This window comes from Crinia signifera, chromosome 6 (assembly GCF_055691185.1).
Source record: "Crinia signifera chromosome 6, ASM5569118v1, whole genome shotgun sequence".
Classification (NCBI taxonomy): Eukaryota; Metazoa; Chordata; class Amphibia; order Anura; family Myobatrachidae; genus Crinia; species Crinia signifera.
The window spans coordinates 80,546,455-80,568,408 of NC_139222.1; the positions used below are offsets into that span (position 1 = coordinate 80,546,455).

The 21,954-nt window shown below is 42.5% G+C and overlaps 1 protein-coding gene across 1 annotated transcript; it reads right to left on the reverse strand.

The window, feature by feature from the left end:
* Window positions 1–697: 697 nt before the first annotated feature.
* LOC146009610 (uncharacterized) lies at window positions 698–18,494 on the reverse strand. Its single transcript, XM_083150058.1, has 4 exons — window positions 17,690–18,494; window positions 17,122–17,190; window positions 16,380–16,826; window positions 698–744 (listed from the first exon to the last, which is right to left on the reverse strand). Exons 1-4 carry the CDS (start codon window positions 18,492–18,494, stop codon window positions 698–700), a joined length of 1,368 nt encoding a protein of 455 aa, XP_083006184.1.
* Window positions 18,495–21,954: the final 3,460 nt, after the last annotated feature.

A 21,954-nucleotide genomic window follows, 5' to 3' on the forward strand; every position in this document is an offset into this window, starting at 1 on the left:
TTAAGGTTATTAGATTGGTGGAGCTGCTCCATGATTTTTCTAAACTGGATTTCCACTGTGGCTCACTGAAGCGTGGGCACATAATAGTACCAATTTACATGACACCACAGTGTCCGCTATTCACCTCGCGGCCTGTGCTCCCTCACATTCCCTTGCACTCCCTCACCTTGCAACCTGCGCTTTAGCACACTGATGTGGTCACTCACCTTGCGGTCTGTGTTCTATATCACTGATGCACTCCCTTACCCTGCTGCCTGTGTTCTATCACACTGACACACTCCTAACCCTAACCCCCATACCCCACCACCTAACCCTCCACTCCCATAGCCTACCCCTAACCTTCCCCTAAGGTCTCTTGACACACACAAACACACACTAGTTCAAAAATACACACAGAAGTTCACATGCAAGACACACACTCACTACTCACTCTTACCTTACATACCCCACTTTTTAAATGATGCTATCCCTGGATTCTAGACCCTCGTTAATGTGGGAAATGGCCGGGAGCTCCTAGCTATTTTACACTCAGAGGCTTTCCTGTCCAGGCCAGTGGAAAAAGGTGCCAGAGTTAGCGGGAGTACTCTGTGTGCTTGGTGCCACAAAAAACTTCTCCCAGGTGTGAGTAAACCTTACCATTAGGGGGTGAGTTGGTCACTGCATTTGGTCCTAAGCTCCCCTATCCTCTCATATTAGGTCACAGTTTTCTACGATTTAGAGAGCTCTTAAAGGAAACACAGAATCCTGGAAAAAGAATATATTAGTCAATTAGATTAACCAATAAAAAAATACTAGTTACATAGTTGTTGAGGTTAAAAATAGACACTGTTCCATCAAGTTCAACCTACTGTATATTGGATCTCCTGCAGTCCCTTTGTTATATTTGTAAATAACCCAGATGAAGCAACCACCAATATGTTTCAATCCATAAATCTTAGTATAGTATAGGTATGTACAGACGCATCGATTTTGCTTTTGCTTTCGATTCATGTCCCATCTCCACCACCTTTCGATTTCACATTCGATCTGCACTTTTGCATTCAATTTTGATAGCGAATTAGATTTGCATTCAAGGCACAGTGTACACATTCGATTTACTGGATAGAATTCGATATATCCTTGGCTGCACAGTCTAGTTTTTTTTCCGATATAGAGAATACGGGAGCATAAATTGAATCAAATGCTACAGTAGTTGAGTGTGTCTTAAAAACCATTCGATTTCGATTAGGTTTTGATTCGATTTTGCTTCTATAAGCAAATACAGGGAAAAATTGAAGTTTGTGTACACCGCTTATCCCTTATCCGAAATGCTCAGGACCACAATCATTTTTGATAAGGGATTTTTTTCGGTTTTTCGAATATTTTTTTTTTCATACTTACCTGGTCCCCTGGTGGTGCCTCAATGGTCCCCTGATGTCCACAGTGTCCCCCGACATCCACAGCAGCCTTCAGGATTATCTTCAGTGGCATCTCCGGTCCCAGGGGACATCACTTAGATAGATAGAATCCCTTTATTCGTCTCACAATGGAGAAATTTCAGTGTTACAGCAAGGTTCAAGTACAGATAAGAGTAGTAGCATAATAATAAGAACACACATAATAAGATAAGATCCAAACAATATAACTCAAGAATCTAGGACCATGCAGGTCTTCTTCAGCCCATGACAGTTGTACATTCTAATTGCAGCCGGAAGGAACGATCTGCGATATCTCTCCGTTGAGCATCGAGGGTGAAGCAACCTTTCACTGAAAGTGCTACACAGATCTGTCAAAACGTTTTTAAACGGGTGTGAAGCATTATCCAATAATGATGTCATCTTGTTGATCATTCTCCTCTCACCCACAACCTCTACAGAATCCAAAGGCATTCCTAGTACAGAACTGGCCTTCCTTACCAGTCTGTTTAGTCTCTTACTGTCGGCTGTTGAAACACTGCTGCCCCAGCAGACCACTCCATAGAATATGGCCGATGCCACTACACAGTTGAAGAAGGTCTTCAGGAGCGCTCCCTGCACTCCAAAGGATCTCAGTCTCCTCAGCAGATAAATTCTACTCTGCCCCTTCCTATACAGAGCAGCAGAATTATCAGACCAGTCCAGTTTATTGTTAAGGTGAAAACCCAGATACTTGTAAGTTCTTACGATCTCAATATCCATTCCCTGAATACTCACAGGAGTTGGGGGGGTATGCTGATGTTTCCTGAAATCAACTACCAGCTCCCTAGTTTTCCTCGTATTAAGTTGAAGATGGTTCCCCACACACCAGGTAGCACTTTAACCTTAGCAAGAGGTACTTCCTAAGCAAGAGGTGCTACCTTGCTGAGATTTTTAGCTATATGCATAAGCTCAAGGCATAATTTCAAGTAAGTCCTAATGCTTTATAAATGTCAGTGTTCTTGGGGTAATTCTGTTCTGCATATACTGTAGCTAAAAATCTCAGCAAGGTGCAGATGTAGCGCCGCTCATTTAGACTACCCATGGCGGTTCTACCGCCAGCATGCCATGGCGGCCCACGGTGCAAGGCTTCACAATACATTTTAATAGCTTTGCGATTGCTGGATGAGTGCAATACCAGTGATCATCCACCAGGTGTCACTTTTTGAAATCTTCACTGCGTATGCGTGAAATGTGTGCTGCAGCGTGTGCATGAAGTGACTACAGCTTTTTACAGCTTTTATTGCATTGCACTGTAATGGTTACAGCTATAAGTGATAGCCATATAAGTACAATGGGGAGAGATAAAAGCTCCTCCCTAAGTTCCTGGATACCAAAACACTGTGTCTGAAAGCCAAGAGTCTCCTCTTTCATAAGGTACCAGTCGCAAGTTTCTAGGACACATAGATATCAGGGTACAAAGTAGATACATTTTTCACACTTGACTAGAATGGACCCGTTAATTCAGACACTCCGATGTCAAACATGAGTTGCTACAGCATCTTAGACACTCCCATTGTGGTTTAGTGTTGAAGGTATTGTGTTCAGCCCACCCCAACCCCCGCATCCCTTCCCCCTTCCTAGAAGGACTTTTCACAGAGAATGCAATGGCTGATTCAGTCAATCTTGCTGGGGAAAGGCACTATACAAACACTGTGCATTACACGGCATGCTCTATGGTTCTTGTGCATGGACTCACACAAAAAAAGCTCTTATGAAAACAATTTTTTTCTATGTTTGTCTAGTTTTTTTAAATATAAGGTTTGTAAATGTTTCAATTAAAAAAATAATTATAATAACAATAAAAAACATTGTTCCTAGCACCTCCATAGAGTTTTTCCTATTTGAGTAAGAAGTAGCACTTGCATTCTCAATAGCACTTTGTGTACTCAGTAGCACGAACAGCTATTTTTTGTAATCTGCTGTAACAGTTACAGCTATAAATGATAGCCATATAAGTATAATGGGGGGATATTAAAGCCCCTTAAGTTCCTGGATGCCAAAACACTGTGCTTAGCAAAAACAACTCTATGGAGGTGCTATTTGAGTAATAAGTAGCACTTGCGTACTCAATAGCACTTTGTTTACTCAATAGAACAAACAGCTTTTATTTTACTCTGCTGTAACAGTTACAGCTATAAGTGATATCTTTATAAGTATAATTGGGAGAGATAAAGCTCCTCCCTCAGTTCTTGGATAAAAAAACACTGTCTTTAGCCTCTCTATAAAGTATTTCCTATTTGCGGTACTCAGTAGTAATGAGCTACAGTAGGTGGACAATTGGAGGGGACCCTAACTATGGATGCTTGCCGTTTCCCTTACTGATGTCATACTACTTAGTCTACTATGTAAGCCAAGAGTCTCCTCTTTCATATGGTACCAGTCTCAAGTCTCTAGGACACATAGAACCGGAGATATCAGGGTGCAAAGTAGACACAATTTTCCCAATTGACTTGAATGGACCCGTTAACTCAGACATGTCCGAGTCAATACAGCATCTTAGACACTCCCATTTTGGTTTAGTGTTGAAGGTATTGTGTTAAGCCCACCCCAACCCCCGCCTCCCTTCCCCCTTCCTAGAAGGACTTTTCATAGAGAATGCAAGGGAAGAGGCTGATTCAGTCAATCTTGCTGGGAGAAAGCACTATACAAACACTGTGCATTACACGGCATGCTTTATGGTTCTTGTGAGTGGACTCACACAAAAAAAATCATTTTATCCTTCTTGGCATGTATCATGTTGGGAGACATACGTGAGAATTACTGCAAGTAGCTCTGCATACAAGCCAGAATTATAAAATAATATTGGAAACATGGATTGTCAAAAGTCCCACGAATAAAAAAATGACAGCAAAGTGAAAAGTCTATTTTTGATGACCTGTACCCCTTCATCAACTGGGTAAGGAAGATCGGTATATCCAGCCTGCTGCCACCATACAGCAAACTACCATCTTACCAAGAGGCAAGCCACCTCGCCAGCATTTCTTTGGCAACCCACCTATTTAAATTTCATCCATCTAAAAAGGCCTTTCTACAGTACCAGGACTGATACCCATTGGACATTAAAGGACTGAGGTCAAGGGTGACTATACAAAAATGTATGCACCTTTTTTAGGAATTTTTTATTATATGTAATTTTTACGTTATACCTGTATGTCATGTTTTTTAAACAAATAAGCATGCTTATTTAAATTCATTCGATTATAATAAACTAATTTAGTTAATATAAAAAAATATATATTGTCTTCAATAAGCGCAGCAAACCCCCCCACTTTTCTTCTATTTCAGCAACAGGGTCTGCCACTTTTGTGGCTGAAGTGCTTGGTTCATTTTGACCCCTGAAAAACCAACTCATTAGTTGAAAAAACTATTGCTGTTCACTAATGAGTAGGTTGATGATGATATAACATGGAGGAGGTGACTAGATGGATAATGTCCCTACTACTACTAACTGTGGTGGCCTTACAAATGGAGTAAATGCCTTTACAAACCTGGGGGCCTACCCCCCCCCCCCCCATGCAAATCTTCAAATGGATTGCACGGCTTTTGCAGATCACTAGCCACCTTGCATATCCGTATGCATCTCCCGAACCATCAAAAGGATTTGACAGTCTGTGCATATCTGAGTAGTTCTGAGGGTTCTACTAACTGAGACAGGCTGATTACTGACCTATGCTGAATTATCAAGTTTGGGTAAAAATTATCCCTCCTATCCACTCTTATGGGGCTGTACAATCAGATACCTACCCGGCTATAAATATTGGAAGCTGCTTTTTGACCAACTCTCCTGACAACCCTAACTGGAGGAATGGAAACAGAGACAGATCATATCATGATTATTTGGAGACATGAATGTACAATGTTTAGAAAGATCACCATTTCTGGACTTGCGTTGGAGACCATTCTGAATAAAATTATTGGAAATCCAATCACAGTAAAGGCAGAGTTGAAACTCCTTGTGACATTGGAGTTTAGCTTGAGAGAGCTTTGGCCATAAGAAGTTCCAATATATATCCTTTTCCTGATCAGGAGAAGAAAATTAAGTTTCCACAGGATCCATTTTCTCTAAGCCCAGAGATTCCTTGGAATTTGAGTGAAATTTGATAGTGACAGAAGAATTTTAAAGGTTTTAATGTGCAGTACAAACTAATAGAACTTTATGTAAATAGTGGACACTCCTTAACCCCTTAAGGACGCAGCCCTATTTTTCAAATCAGACGTGTCAATTTATGTGGGAATAACTTTCTAATGCTTTTACTTATCCAAATGATTTTGAGATTGTTTTTTCGTGACACATTGTATTTCAAGTTAGTGGTAAATTTTGGTTCATACAGTATGTGTTTATTTGTAAAAAATACCAAAATTTTGCAAAAATGTGAAAAAATTTGCCATTTTCAAAAGATAAAGGATTCTGCTTGTAAGATAGATAGTCATACCATACAAAATTGTTAATAACTAGAATTTACCATATGTCTACTTTATGTTGGCATCATTTTTTAAACTTCCTTTTACATTTTTAGGACGGTAGGAGGCTTATAAACATAGAAGCAATTTTTCAAATTTTCAAGAAAATTTCAAAATGTCAAAATTTTAGGGACCAGTTCACTATGGATGTGGCTTTGAGGGGCCTGTATGTTAGACACCCCCATAAATCACCTCATTTAAAAAGCTGCACCCCTCAAAGTATTCAAAACAGCATTTTAGAAGTGTGGTAACCCTTTAGGTTTTGCACAGGAATTAAAGCAACATGGAGGTGACATTTTAAAATTTCATTTTTTTGGCAGAATTTCAAGTTTAATCAGTTATATTCTGTAACATAACATATGTTAACCAGGAGACAAAATATAAAATATAATCCTCTGATTCTGCAGATTTTAGAAATACCCCATATATGGTTGTAAAACGCTATTTGGGCAGACAGCAGGCTTCAGAATGGAAGGTGCGCCATTTGGCGTTTTTGGCGCAGATTTTGCTGGAATGGTTTTCATGCGCCATGTTGCATTTGCAGAACCCCTGTTGTATCAGAGCAGTCAAAAACCCCAACAAGTGATACCATTTTGTAAACTACACCCCTCAAGGAACTCATCTATGGGTATAGCGAGTACTTTGACCCCACTGGTGTTTTGTCAAATTGTTAGGCATCGATACGTGAAAATGAAAAATGTCATTTTTTCCATTAATTTGTAGATTCACCCCATAATTTTATACTTCCACAAAGGGCAATAGTAGAAAAAGCACCCCAAAATGTGTTACACAATTTCTCCTGAGTATGGCAATACCCCATATATGGTTGTAAAACGCTATTTGGGCAGACAGCAGGCTTCAGAAGGGAAGGTGCGCCATTTGGCGTTTTTGGCACAGATTTTGCTGGAATGGTTTTCATGCGCCATGTTGCATTTGCAGAACCCCTGTTGTATCAGAGCAGTCAAAAACCCCAACAAGTGATACCATTTTGTAAACTACACCCCTCAAGGAACTCATCTATGGGTATAGCGAGTACTTTGACCCCACTGGTGTTTTGTCAAATTGTTAGGCATCAATACGTGAAAATGAAAAATGTCATTTTTTCCATTAATTTGTAGATTCACCCCATAATTTTATACTTCCACAAAGGGCAATAGTAGAAAAAGCACCCCAAAATGTGTTACACAATTTCTCCTGAGTATGGCAATACCCCATATATGGTTGTAAAACGCTATTTGGGCAGACAGCAGGCTTCAGAAGGGAAGGTGCGCCATTTGGCGTTTTTGGCACAGATTTTGCTGGAATGGTTTTCATGCGCCATGTTGCATTTGCAGAACCCCTGTTGTATCAGAGCAGTCAAAAACCCCAACAAGTGATACCATTTTGTAAACTACACCCCTCAAGGAACTCATCTATGGGTATAGCGAGTACTTTGACCCCACTGGTGTTTTGTCAAATTGTTAGGCATCAATACGTGAAAATGAAAAATGTCATTTTTTCCATTAATTTGTAGATTCACCCCATAATTTTATACTTCCACAAAGGCCAATAGTAAAAAAAGCACCCCAAAATGTGTTACACAATTTCTCCTGAGTATGGCAATACCCCATATATGGTTGTAAAACGCTATTTGGGCAGACAGCAGGCTTCAGAAGGGAAGGTGCGCCATTTGGCGTTTTTGGCACAGATTTTGCTGGAATGGTTTTCATGCGCCATGTTGCATTTGCAGAACCCCTGTTGTATCAGAGCAGTCAAAAACCCCAACAAGTGATACCATTTTGTAAACTACACCCCTCAAGGAACTCATCTATGGGTATAGCGAGTACTTTGACCCCACTGGTGTTTTGTCAAATTGTTAGGCATCAATACGTGAAAATGAAAAATGTCATTTTTTCCATTAATTTGTAGATTCACCCCATAATTTTATACTTCCACAAAGGGCAATAGTAGAAAAAGCACCCCGAAATTTGTTACACAATTTCTCCTGAGTATGGCAATACCCCATATATGGTTGTAAAACGCTATTTGGGCAGACAGCAGGCTTCAGAAGGGAAGGTGCGCCATTTGGCGTTTTTGGCACAGATTTTGCTGGAATGGTTTTCATGAGCCATGTTGCATTTGCAGAACCCCTGTTGTATCAGAGCAGTCAAAAACCCCAACAAGTGATACCATTTTGTAAACTACACCCCTCAAGGAACTCATCTATGGGTATAGCGAGTACTTTGACCCCACTGGTGTTTTGTCAAATTGTTAGGCATCAATACGTGAAAATGAAAAATGTCATTTTTTCCATTAATTTGTAGATTCACCCCATAATTTTATACTTCCACAAAGGGCAATAGTAGAAAAAGCACCCCGAAATTTGTTACACAATTTCTCCTGAGTATGGCAATACCCCATATATGGTTGTAAAACGCTATTTGGGCAGACAGCAGGCTTCAGAAGGGAAGGTGCGCCATTTGGCGTTTTTGGCACAGATTTTGCTGGAATGGTTTTCATGAGCCATGTTGCATTTGCAGAACCCCTGTTGTATCAGAGCAGTCAAAAACCCCAACAAGTGATACTATTTTGTAAACTACACCCCTCAAGGAACTCATCTATGGGTATAGTGAGTACTTTGACCCCACTGGTGTTTTGTCAAATTGTTAGGCATCGATACGTGAAAATGAAAAATGTCATTTTTTCCATTAATTTGTAGATTCACCCCATAATTTTATACTTCCACAAAGGGCAATAGTAGAAAAAGCACCCCAAAATGTGTTACACAATTTCTCCTGAGTATGGCAATACCCCATATATGGTTGTAAAACGCTATTTGGGCAGACAGCAGGCTTCAGAAGGGAAGGTGCGCCATTTGGCGTTTTTGGCACAGATTTTGCTGGAATGGTTTTCATGCGCCATGTTGCATTTGCAGAACCCCTGTTGTATCAGAGCAGTCAAAAACCCCAACAAGTGATACCATTTTGTAAACTACACCCCTCAAGGAACTCATCTATGGGTATAGCGAGTACTTTGACCCCACTGGTGTTTTGTCAAATTGTTAGGCATCGATACGTGAAAATGAAAAATGTCATTTTTTCCATTAATTTGTAGATTCACCCCATAATTTTATACTTCCACAAAGGGCAATAGTAGAAAAAGCACCCCAAAATTTGTTACACAATTTCTCCTGAGTATGGCAATACCCCATATATGGTTGTAAAACGCTATTTGGGCAGATAGCAGGCTTCAGAAGGGAAGGAGTGCCATTTTATCACAGAGTTTGCTGGAATGGTTTTCGGGCGCCATCTTGCATTTGCAGAGCCCATATTGTACCTGTGCAGTGGAAATCCCAAGCAAGTGATACCTTTTTGTTACTAGCCCCTCTCACGGAACTCACTTACGGCCGTAGTGAGCATTTTGACCCCACTGGTGTTTTGTCAAATTGTTATGGGCTGTGAAAATAAAAAAAAACTAATTTTTTCCATTTATATGTAGCTTTAGATCAAGATGTGCCATTTTCACAAGGGTTAATAGGAGAAATTGAGTAACATATTATGGGGTGCTTTTTCTCCTGAGTATGGCAATAGCATATATGTGTTTGTAAATTTCTGTTTGGACAAATGGCAAGACTCAGAGGGGAAGGTAATGGCATGCGGCTCTTTGTACAAGCTGTGTGGAGTACATCTAAATAAATTTTAAAACATTAAAATTCAAGGGAAGTGTGATATATCTTAAAACAATCTTTGCTACACAAGCCGGGTTGTGTGGGGCAGGTTTCACATTGGTAAGTTGTGTCCTTTCTTATCCCCTTTTTGTAGCATACTCTACATCGTTTCTGGGACCTTCCTTTCTTTCCAGTGTGGGGGACTTCACTCGGAAAATGTTGCCCTGGTACAATTCGCGAGGCCTCGCTTCCAGAAGTACTAGGGCCCCCCTGTTCCTGGTTGCCAAAAATAAGGGCCTTTATTACTGCCTCTTGGTACTCCAGGAATGTCCCCCTTTGGCCTGCAAATCGATGTAGTACAAATGCGTTGTACAGTGCCATTTGTACTATGTGTATAGCTAATTTTTTATACCAGAACCTTGTTTTTCTCATGGCACTGTAAGGCTTCAGCACTTGATCTGACAGGTCGACCCCCCCCCCATGTACCTATTATAATCCAAAATGAAGTTGGGTTTTGGGGTTACGGTACTTGTGCCCCGCACTGGGACAGGGGTGCTGCTATGGCCATGCACTGTTGTCAAGATAAGTACATCTCTCTTGTCCCTATACTTGACACACAGTACATTGTCGCTGCATAATGCCCTGCTCTCGCCCCTTCTAAGTGTTTGCCCAAGCAGCGACCTAGGGAGGCTTCTATTATTTTTACGTGCAGTGCCGCATGCCACAGTACTTCTGGAAGCGAGGCTTTTGAATAGTGGGACGGTGGTATAGAAATTATCCAGGTACAGGTGGTATCCCTGGTCCAGCAGTGGGTGCACCAAATCCCACACTATCTTCCCACTAATTCCGAGTAAGGGGGGGCATTGTGGGGGGTCTATTTTTGTGTCTCTACCTTCATATATCCTAAATTTGTGTGTGTACCCTGATGTACTCTCACACAGCTTGTACATCTTCACGCCATACCTTGCCCTCTTACTTGGCAGGTACTGGCGGAATTGGAGACTCCCTTTGAAATGTACCAGGAACTCATCTATTGAAATGTGCTTCTCGGGGATGTATGCCTGGGCAAACTTGGTACTAAAATGGTCTATTAGGGGTCTAAGTTTATATAACCGGTCATAATTGGGGTCATACCGGGGTGGGCACTGTGCATTATCCCTATAATGGAGAAACCTAAGGATCGCTTCGAAGCGGGTCCTTGACATAGCCACATGGAACATTGGTGTATTGTATAAGATGTCTGTGTTCCAGTAGGACCTAATCGTGGGCTTCTTCACTAGCCCCATGCACAGTACAAGGCCCCAAAATATAACCATTTCATTTTTATGTACAGGGGTCCACTTGCGGGGCTGGGCATAATTAGTGGTGGGGTTTTGCTCAATAAATTGTTGGGCATAAACATTAGTCTGGGTGACCATTACATTAACTAAATCATCAGTAAAAAACTTTTTTAAAAAGTCCAGCTCTCTGAACCCTGCTGAATTGAATTGTATTCCTGGATTCCCTGTGAACTCAGGGACCTGGGGTACGTAGTTTTCAGTGGTTGTCCATGTGGGGTCAGAGGACTCGACTACTGCAGTGGGAGTCCTGCGTTACCTCCTTGGGGGTTCATCAGAGTCACTAGATGATGAAGAGGATGACAAACGGAAATTTGTCTCATCCTCGCTAGCAGACTCAGTTTCAGAGGCCAGAAACTCGTATGCCTCCTCGGCAGTATATGTTCGGTGGGCCATAGTTTTATTGGTGTATGTATTTATGAGGTGCTTCAACACGTGTGGGGTTTTGTAGCACTGACAATTTTTCAGAAAAATTAAGCCACGTAAAGAAAAATTATGGTGTGCGAACGCACTGAAAAATTATGGTGTGCGAATGCACTGAAAAATTATAGTGTGCAAATGCACTGAAAAATTATGGTGTGCGAATGCACTGAAAAATTATAGTGTGCAAATGCACTGAAAAATTATGGTGTGCGAATGCACTGAAAAATTATAGTGTGCAAATGCACTGAAAAATTAAGGTGTGCAAATGCACAGAAAAATTATGGGGTACAAATGCACAGAAAAATTATGGGGTACAAATGCACAGAAAAATTATGGGGTACAAATGCACAGAAAAATTATGGGGTACAAATGCACAGAAAAATTATGGGGTACAAATGCACAGAAAAATTATGGGGTACAAATGCACAGAAAAATTATGGGGTACGGATAAGGTACAGAAATATAGTATGCGGATCACGCACAGAAATATAGTGTACGGATCACCTACAGAAAAATTATAGTGTACTGATAAAGTACAGAAAAATTATAGTGTACGGATAACGTACAGAAAAATTATACGGATCACAACACACAGGGAGGGTGATCACAGCACAGATGACCACAAGGAGGGTGATCACAGCACAGATGACCACAGGGAGGGTGATCCCAGCACAGATGACCACAGGGAGGGTGATCCCAGCACAGATGACCACAGGGAGGGTGATCCCAGCACAGATGACCACAGGGAGGGTGATCACAGCACAGATGACCACAGGGAGGGTGATCACAGCACAGATGACCACAGGGAGGGTGATCACAGCACAGATGACCACAGGGAGGGTGATCCCAGCACAGGGTGGGTGATCAAATGTGTATAGGCAGGGGTAATGTGGTGATCGACGCAATTTTATTTTTTTTACACTAAAAACAGCTCTGACACAGCTCTGACACAGCTCTCTCTGCTTCTCCTTCCAAGGCTCTAACACGAGTGAGACGGTTAGAGCCCGGGAAGAGAAGCAAAACTTCCTGTATCAATTGAAAAGCTGTGATTGGTTAGTCAGGACTGACTGACCAATCACAGCGATCGGCGGGGCGGGACCGCTCTGATTGGTCCGCCGGGGCACTGCAGTGATCGGCTGCTGTCGATGACAGCAGCCATCTTTACTATGTCACCTTGTCACTTGACAAGGTGACATGACACGGCAGGGACGTACCGGTACGGCAAGTTGCGCGAACTACCTCGCTGCAGTGACGTACCGGTACGTCTCAGGGCGGGAAGGGGTTAAAAAAGGGCCCAAAATTGTAAGTTTGATTGTCCAGTCTTGTCAGTTTAAAATTATTTATAGGCAGCTGGAAGGAGAGGAATTTTGCCACTCTGTTGGCTAGAAGAGAAATTAAACTGATCTTTAACTGCAAAATCCTGCGTCCTAAAAATGTAAATGACGCATTTGAATCTAAATGTTTTTTTTTTATTATGTTTTTTTTTATGTTTGTTTTTTATAAATTATATTCATATTATTATTTTATACATATTTTGTTACATATGTTTAATAGGGTCAATGGGAAATATTTTTTTGATTATAGTTCTTTGTATTTGTTTAAATTTCACTATTTACGGAGCACTGCTATAAACACTTAGATTATTAATTGTTGCTGATGTAATTATTGTACAAATTAGAGGTTACTTCCGGGATCTGTCTAAAGTGAACGGAGAATACTTACAGGATCCAAATGTACCACTTCAGTGCTCTAGTGTGAGATTTTGGAAGTCAGATTTTGTCCAAAGCAACTAAAGACATTCTAGCTACTGCATTATCTTCTAGATGGTGCTCGATAATTAAGTAGAATCTGATTGGTTGCCATGGACAACATCTTTCAGTTCCAAAAACTCAAACTTTAGTAAATGTACACCTAATAGTGTTGAAGTGCTGCCTTTGGATTTTCAAAGTATTCTCTATAATTGTGTATAAATATTTACTAGTGATTAAGGCATTGTGGAAGGTAAAAGTTATTGTGGTATTTTATGTTGTTGTTTTAATATTGTGCTGGTAAAAGAAGGACTGTGACATCTAGAAAATATTATGGAAAATCTTGAATGAACTGATGTAGTACTTAAACCCAAATCATTGACACACCCTCCATCACCTTGAAAAAGACCTATTGAAGGTTGAAAATGCGTTGGAGCCATGAGGTGTGTAGATGAACATCTGCTGCTTACAATTATCAAGGACAACGGCATTAGACAGAAATCCATGTGGTAAATTTACTAAGATGGGTGTTCTATTGAAGATGGGATGTTGCTCATAGCAACCTATTTGATTATATCTATTATATTCTAGAAGGTGTTAAATAAGAATCTGAATGGTTGCTATGAGAAACTGTTAGGGGCCATGGTGCTGTACCTCAGATGACACGCTGCCCGGGCAAGCATCTGAGCTAGGTAGCCAGCTCAGGCACCAGTTATAGGTTTTCCTTGCCTGTTTGTTACATTCCCTGCATTGGTCATGTTACCTTGCTGAAGCCTACAGTCCCACTGGTCCCCTTGCCTGAAAACTGTCAGTCTGCTTTTCTGAAGGTTGCCAGCCTTGCTACAGCTAAGTTGGAAATTACGGGTGACATTCTATGGGATGAGATCTGCTTTTTTTGGCGTTAATTAGACCACAAAATGGCGATATCGCATTTTTCCCTGAAATCGCCAATTTAATGGTATGCGCTAAGGGATGCGGACCAAAAGTGCGAGATTATTTCGCATTTATATCGCATCCAGATGTTTTCGTATAGGAAAGTATACAAATCGCTTATTTAATGCAATGCGTTTTCGCAAATCGCACTTTTTAGGTGTCTAATTATCGCACTTATTTCAGACCAGGTTCTGTTTGGCGAATTTGCACAGAACTCATTTTGGTCAAGTGCACACATGGTTAATTTCACCACAGGTGCCCTCATTTTCACTCACAAACACCCCTACATAAACCCCAACAGCATTTAGGACACCTGTGAGGGTTTGAAACATGGAGATTTTGCAGAGTGGTTTGGAGTTGATGATTTGTGATGTGGCCCATTTGGAGGAGCTGCGCAGGAGGGAGGAAGCTGCGCGCCAGATCCAGGTAGCCCCCCGACTACTGCGTACCCCACGTATGTATCGTGCTCGGCTCTACCTGGACTCCCTCTCGGATCAGCAGGTTGTGGGGATGTTTAGGCTGAACCGCATTAACCTGTTGGACTTATATGAGCAGGTGAGAGAGGATTTGGACCCTTTTGGGGAAGGCAACTATGCAGTGTCTGGGCTGCACAAATTAATGTGTGCCCTCTACTATTTGGCCACAGGCTCCACTCAGTCTGTGACCTCATGGGCCTTGGGGGTATCACAGGCCACTTTCTCTAAGCATTTCACTCAAGTGTTACTTGCTTTAAAGAAGTTGTGGCGGACATACATCAGATTCCCCAGTTCTGAGCAGGAGTGGCAGGACCACAAGTTGGCTTTCTATAGACTCTCAGCATTCCCTCGCGTGCTGGGAGCTATAGACTGCACACACATTGGGATTAGGGCACCGCACGTGCGGGGACACGTCTACGTCAATAGGCGTGGGCGGCACTCCCTGAACGTGCAGGTTGTATCCAATGCAAATTTGAAAATCCTGAGTGTTGTGGCAGGCTTTCCGGGAAACTGCCATGACGCCTATATTCTGAGACACTCAGCCCTCTGGAACAGATTTACCAACCACCAAATGCCAGAGGGCTGGCTACTAGGTAAGTACCTTTTAACATAATACCCTGTCTGTCCCTAATTGTACCTGCTGCAATGTGTGTGTTTCCTCTTTCACAAGCATATTGCTCTTCTACCATTGTGTCCTGTTTGAAAGCAACACATACATTACCATATAAGGCAATCACTTCCTATCTGTGTTTTAGGTGACTCAGGATATGGTTGTGTTTCCTGGCTCATGACACCTTTGCGCACCCCAGAGGGCCCTGCACAGCACCGGTATAATGAAGCCCACATTGCAACCCGCAATGTGGTGGAGCGCACATTTGGCGTCTTGAAGAGTCGCTTCCGGTGTTTGGACAGGTCGTCGGGTACACTGCTTTACCACCCTGGCAAAGTAGTCATGATTATCCAGGCTTGCTGCATGCTGCACAACATAGCCCTGTCCCAACCTGCCTATGTGGAGGAGGAGCATGCAGCAGTCGTTGAGGAAGCCCAACCTACCACACCTCCGGTAGTGAGGGGTACGCAGAGGGGGAATCTGGTGCGCACACACATCATCAGCCGTTACTTTTCTGGTAAGCACATGTGCCCTGTACTGCAAAATGTACCTGTGCTGTAAGAGTACTCATTAACTAATGTGTGACCAATACCATCTGCTTCCACCCACATTTAGCCTAATACACAGAGCCCAACGGATGCAGATGGTGGTGCTGACCTATCCCTTGCTGATATCTAGCTTGTAAGTACTTTTCAGACTTGTATGAATGATGTATGCAGTCAAACATGTCTCACTGGTGTTGTGGAACTACACGTGCCAGCATTACAGTCCAAACCAGGAGTGTCAGAGCCTGCTGGAATATGTAGATGCACAACCTTTGCCAGCCAAGGAGATACCCCACACTACTTTAGTGCAATCCCATTGACATATACCATTGCAATATTTTAGACTGCACACAATAATTGCTTAAAAAATAATACACAAACACAATGATATGCGGCTAGACATTTTTACTTCTGTCTACTTTGTCAGACGCAATCAACATTTTTGCAGGTGAAAAATAACAACTCTGGGGGCATGTTACAAGATGATTGGGAATGGGAAAAATAATGAAACATATGTAGGAGATACCTTCTCCCAGCATCAGGCACCCCTACACCACTTCTAGACCCTGTACCAAGCCCACCACGGGTCCTAAGACTCCGACGGGGTGGGGAAGTGGGGGAGCCACTTATTGGGGTGCTGGATACACTGCTGAGGGTGGATGCTGTGCCACCTCCCACATTGGCTTCCAGCTGCTGGATTTGGGCCTGCATAGCTAGTAAGGCATTAGTCTGCTCTGTGCATGATTGGGTGAGTGCAGCAATACTTTGCGCCACGCTGCCAATATGCCTATTCTGCTCCCTTACAGCAGCAGTTAGCTCAGCAAGACGGGTGTCAATGCTGTTAGCAATGCGCACATGAGTGCCTACACCTACCCGTACACTACGTGCCATTTTCCGTAACTGAAGGAAGGTGTCACGCATGTACCCCTGGATATTACCTATTTGGAGGCTTTGGGAGGCCATGAATTCTATCTGTTTTTCCTTGAAATTAACCAAGGAGTTAGCTACTTGGGAAGCCGAAGCGGCTGTATGGGGTGTGTTGGTGGGTGGGGGTGGGTTGGGAGACACCCCACTTGGGGGAAGATCACTCTGTGATGAGGTCTGTATTTCTTCCTCTGCCGCAAAGGTGTCGACTGGTTCAAGAATGATGTCCATTTCGTCTAGCACCATCATTGAAGAATCTGTTTGGTTTGACCCTAGTTGTATAGCACCTGTGGATACAGAGAAGAGGTAAGTACTCATGCATATATAGGCCACACTGTCCTCTATACTGTTTTACATAGGGCTTGAGATGCTGGACGCAAATACCTAGGGGTGTTATGTACTTACACATGTACCCCGATACAGCATGTAACATTCACATTAATAATATGTCACATGCGTAGCTCAGATGACATTCATTTCCGTTGCAATGTAGCAACAGGAGTTGAATGTGGCATGAGATATTGTTGAGGTGACATGGGTGTGTGTACTGTATGTGTAATGGTGTGTTTTTTGTTCATTTACCTGCTTCCGCAGATTCTGCAGCAACGGGCCTTCTGGTCTTGGATGCGTGAGCACTTCGGGATTGACAATCTGTAGAAGGAAAGATGGGCAGGCATTATGGACCTTGCAATGGGGAAGCATTTTGTGCAAACAGGCATTGAGATGACAATAATGGACAATACCCTTTGGACAAGGACTGCTTTATTTCTTTGGCACCATTTTGTTTTGGAACCCACAGATTTTTCTGTGACATTAATAAAATTACACTATTGTACACATGACAACTATTGTATAATCTTTGCTATGTAGGCATGGCAGCTAAACCACCAGTACACCTCTGGGTTTTTGTCCACATACATGTTAGGCTGCTAGAAAGAATGTTACAGTGTTAATCAATGTGAGCAGTTGTGGAACTACAAGGCCCAGCATTATCAGCAATTTTAAAGGAGTAGCAGGCAATTTCTTGTGCATGACCTTGCTGGGCTATATAGTTCCACAGCAGCACTTTACTTAGCATAACAATACAAGTGAACATTATAGTTATAATACATTAGCATGTATGTTTAGGATTGAATGTGGTCACACTTACCAGCTCTAGATGGCGTTTGTGGCCTATCGGTATCCGCCACGTGCATGCCAGGCAGGACCTCAGGGGGGATGATGCGCTTCAGCTTCACCTCATACGAATTGTAGCACACAGTGGTGGGGCTTCCTCCTCCAGTCTTGGTGGCCTCCTCCAACTCCATGGCCATTTTATTCTTCAACTGCCTTTTGATGTCGTTGAATCTCTTTTTCACATTGCGGACCAGGCGCTTGTGCTGACTCACAGCGTTCACCGCCTGGGTGATGTCCTTCCACATAGCCCTTTTGCGCTGTGCAGTGGTCTTGTGGTGAGATTTGCCAAGCAAACGCTCAAACACTGGCAGGATAGCCCGGACAAGTGCTGCATTTTCTTCATAGGAAAAACGCACCTTTCTGCCACTTTTGGTGCGGCCAGCTTCAACCTCCTCCTCCTCCTCCTCCTCATTTTCAACACCAGCCATGTAGCCCTCCTCCTCCATGGCAGTGTCTTCCTCCTCCTCACCACCATCTGCCTCCACCTCTGACATGTGGCCCTCCTGCAGCTGGTGTGGGGTATGGTCAAGGTCTTGGCTGTAGGATGGGGATGCCAGCGGATCCTCCACCTCCTCCTGCTGGGGCTGGACGCCCAGGGCCTGGTGTGGGGCTGCCCTTGCTGTGGCCATGCTGCCTGCCACACTGCTGCCTCTCACACTTGTCTGGCTGCTGCCACTGGTCCCTCTGCCACTGGTCCCTCTGCCACTGCTCCCTCTGCCACTCCTCACTCTGCCACCAACACCTGTTCCTGAACGCACACTGCCATTGCTCCTCTCCATGCTCCTTACTTCCTATCAAAGAGTGAAATGGCGCCAATGACCCATTATATAGGGGGTGTGATGCATAATGGAGGGGACACAGGTGGGCCAATAGGTTGGGGGGTTCTTACTCATGCGGAGACAGTTTTGTATATCGCACTCCGGTTGGTCCAAAAATCGCACATGACCGGCGGAAGAATTCGCACTATTTTGTTACTTAAAAGCGCACCACTTCGCCGCAAATCGCACCTATTCGCACTTTTCAGCCTCCAAAACGCATCACATTAAATATGCGAATTATGACTGAAAAGTGCGATTTGTAAAAGTGCGATTTGCGGCGATGTGGTGCGCTAAAAAAACATGCACATTTATGTGCAAGCATAGAATGTCACCCTACTTCTTTACACCTTGTTACTTATTTATTACTACACCCTGTGCATAGTTGCATTCAGTATTCTTTTTATTATTACACCCTGTGCATTGTTGCATTCAGCATTCTGGTTATTATTAAACATTCTGTATTGTTGCATTCTGTATTCTGGTTATCCTTACAACCTGTGCATTGTTGCATAAAGCATTTTGGTTTTCATTACATCTTGTGCATTATTGCATTCAGCATTCTGGTTATCACAATACCTTGTGCATCGTTGCAATAATAATTATTATTATTATTTCTTGTGCATTGTCGCATGTATTATTAGTACTGCATTCTGTGCATTGTTGCATTTACTGCCTTATACCTGAGTTCAGTGAGATTGGCAAGCACAACTGTGTTTCCGGATCCTCTAATCATAACAGAAACATCCATCTTCAATAGAACTCTCATTTTAGTGAATTTACCCCCATGTTTCTACTGAACTTTAAATATATGTTCCATGACTGTTTATTTCTGATATCTGGTACCGTGGGGATCTTATCAAAGAGGAGTATACTGTTACCTTACTGAGTATGTCTACATTATAGTATATCTCTTGGTTCTGTATCTAAGGAGTCAACATGTGACAATTCTGCCAAATTGGTTAATTGCTGGGTCAGCGGTGCTCCCATAAGTCAAAATTAGTTAAACAACAAAGAGAGAGAAACGTATACTCTTTTTGGAATGAGAGGAGAGATGAGTACAGCTGGCAGAACCTGTAATTGCGCCCCTTGAAAGCTTCTGCCCAGCTGTGTGCCGAGGCACTGAATGGTTGGTTGAGTGTGCCAAGATTATGGGGGATATCATCACTGGTTTGACGTAAGAAATACTGTAGGTCCTCAAGTCTACTAGTTTGGTAGTCACGACTTTGACCCTGTTAGAAAATCCAGAGCAGAGAGGTAACACAGACTGTCAACAATGATGACCTAAGGGATGAGGAGATGTAGAATATTTACAAAAAGATGACAGAGAACATGAGGGAGAGTACTGGAGTGAACCAATAATGAGAGCCCAAGGGAAGTGTAAATAAGAACACCCAAAGGTCAGAGCAGTAAGGATGCGATAGGATGAGTTGTGTTGCTGAGGGGGGGCACAAAGGGGGATCACCTCGGTATGCGGATCTTGCAGGTGCACCTGCACACGCATGTATGTTATGTTATTCAATGTTCACCTGTGTTGACTATTTACTGTACACTTTTAATTTAGCAACATCACACTGTTACTGTATGTTCTCTTTTTTATGAGTACACATCTTGATATTGTGTAGATTTCAACTAGAACAGGCATGTCCAACGTTGGCCCTCCAGATGTTGTGAAACTACACATCCCAGCATGTTTTGCAATAGTTTTAGCATTCTCTAATAGCAAAACTGTGGCAAAGCATGCTGGGATGTGTAGTTTCACAACATCTGGAGGGCCAACGTTGGACATGCCTGATCTAGAAGTTATGGAATAAAGCTGGCCATACACCTAAAGATTAATTGTCCAATCTGGCTAGTTGGAACAATGGGGCAGATGTATTAAGCCTTAACAAGAGATAAATGCAAGTGTGCTAAGGAGAGATAAACGTCCAGCCAATCACTTGCCAACTGCCATGTTACAGGCTGTGTTTGAAAAAAGTCAGTAAGGAGCTGATTGGCTGGATGTTTATCTCTCCTTATCACAATTGAATTTCTCTTTTGTTAAGGCTTAATACATCTGCCCCAATATCTGGTAATATATGGGCACAATATTAAAAAACAGACAGACAAATTGGTTAAAACCATTTGATGTAACCAATTTATATGAATGATTCAGAGAAAATGGTCATTTGTAGTTTGCTATTATTTGTTACCAGATTTTGTTCCAACTAGGCAGATTGAACAATACATTTTTGGTGTATTGCCAGTTTAAGGAAGACTGAGAAAAAATATTCAGTGATATGCTCATATTCACTAATTGTGTGTTAGTTCATTACTATGGGGGAAGATGTTCACGAGAAGGAAGAATTCAGTTTATATTAGTAGTTCAGGATTCAGAACTTTACCTGTTTTTTCCTTGGGGTGCAGGATGTAATCATTTTAAATATATGTACTTTGATTTGAGGGAAACTTTGTGCTTGATTGATAGACTATTAGAGAAAGGAAAGTTCCATGTTTTATACAGATTATCCCAATGTAAAACTTATTTAATAGAGCACCAATAAGAAACGTTTGAGATTATTTGTGTTTGGAGTAAAAGATCCTATTTGCTTCTGTTTACACCAGTTTATGTATTGGCTCCTAGTGGGTTCAAATGATTTCCACTTGCCTTATAGTTTTAAGTACCTGTGGCCCTGAAAAGGAGTTTTACACATGTTTAAATATTCTGTTTAGACCTTGTTTTTGTAATTGAATGGGAAACAGACCTAGAAGATAAAACAATTTTGGTACTTATGTATTATCTGGGCTCCCATGTTAAATGCACCCCATTTTTTCATACCCCTACAATCCAACTATGCATGGAGTTGATTTTATATAGTGTGGCGAGCGTAGCGAGCCACCGTGCCCGAAGCGTGGTGAGCGCAGCGAACCCCGCGAGGGGATGCGGTCTCATAAGAAAAATGGGAGCCCAGATATTACATAAGTACCACAATTTTTTATGGTGTTGCATGTAATATATGGGGTATTTACTAAAGCTTGAAGAGAGATAGAGTTGTGAGAGATTAAGTACCAACCAATCAACTTCTGATTTACATGTTACAGGCTCTGTTTGAAAAATGACTCCCATTCGGGCACTCAGGTGCTTGAGCATGTTTGAGCGCTCGGGCACATTCGGGTACTTGGCTGTCCAGGCGCACCCTAGTGTTTGGACACTTGGGTATTCGTGTTTTGGGCACTTGCCGGTTTGGGTGTGCTCAGGCACATTTTGGCACCTGAGGGATCCTGCTCCCAGGCAATCAGCAGGGGGAGCAGCAGCAGGGCAGGGCCGTGTGCCGTTGATGGGGTGAGCAACGTGTGTGTGGGGGGAAGCGATAATGGTGCACACCTACATGTCTCGGCAGCGCAGCTCACCCCGGAAAATTTTCCTGAAATCTTAAGATAAATC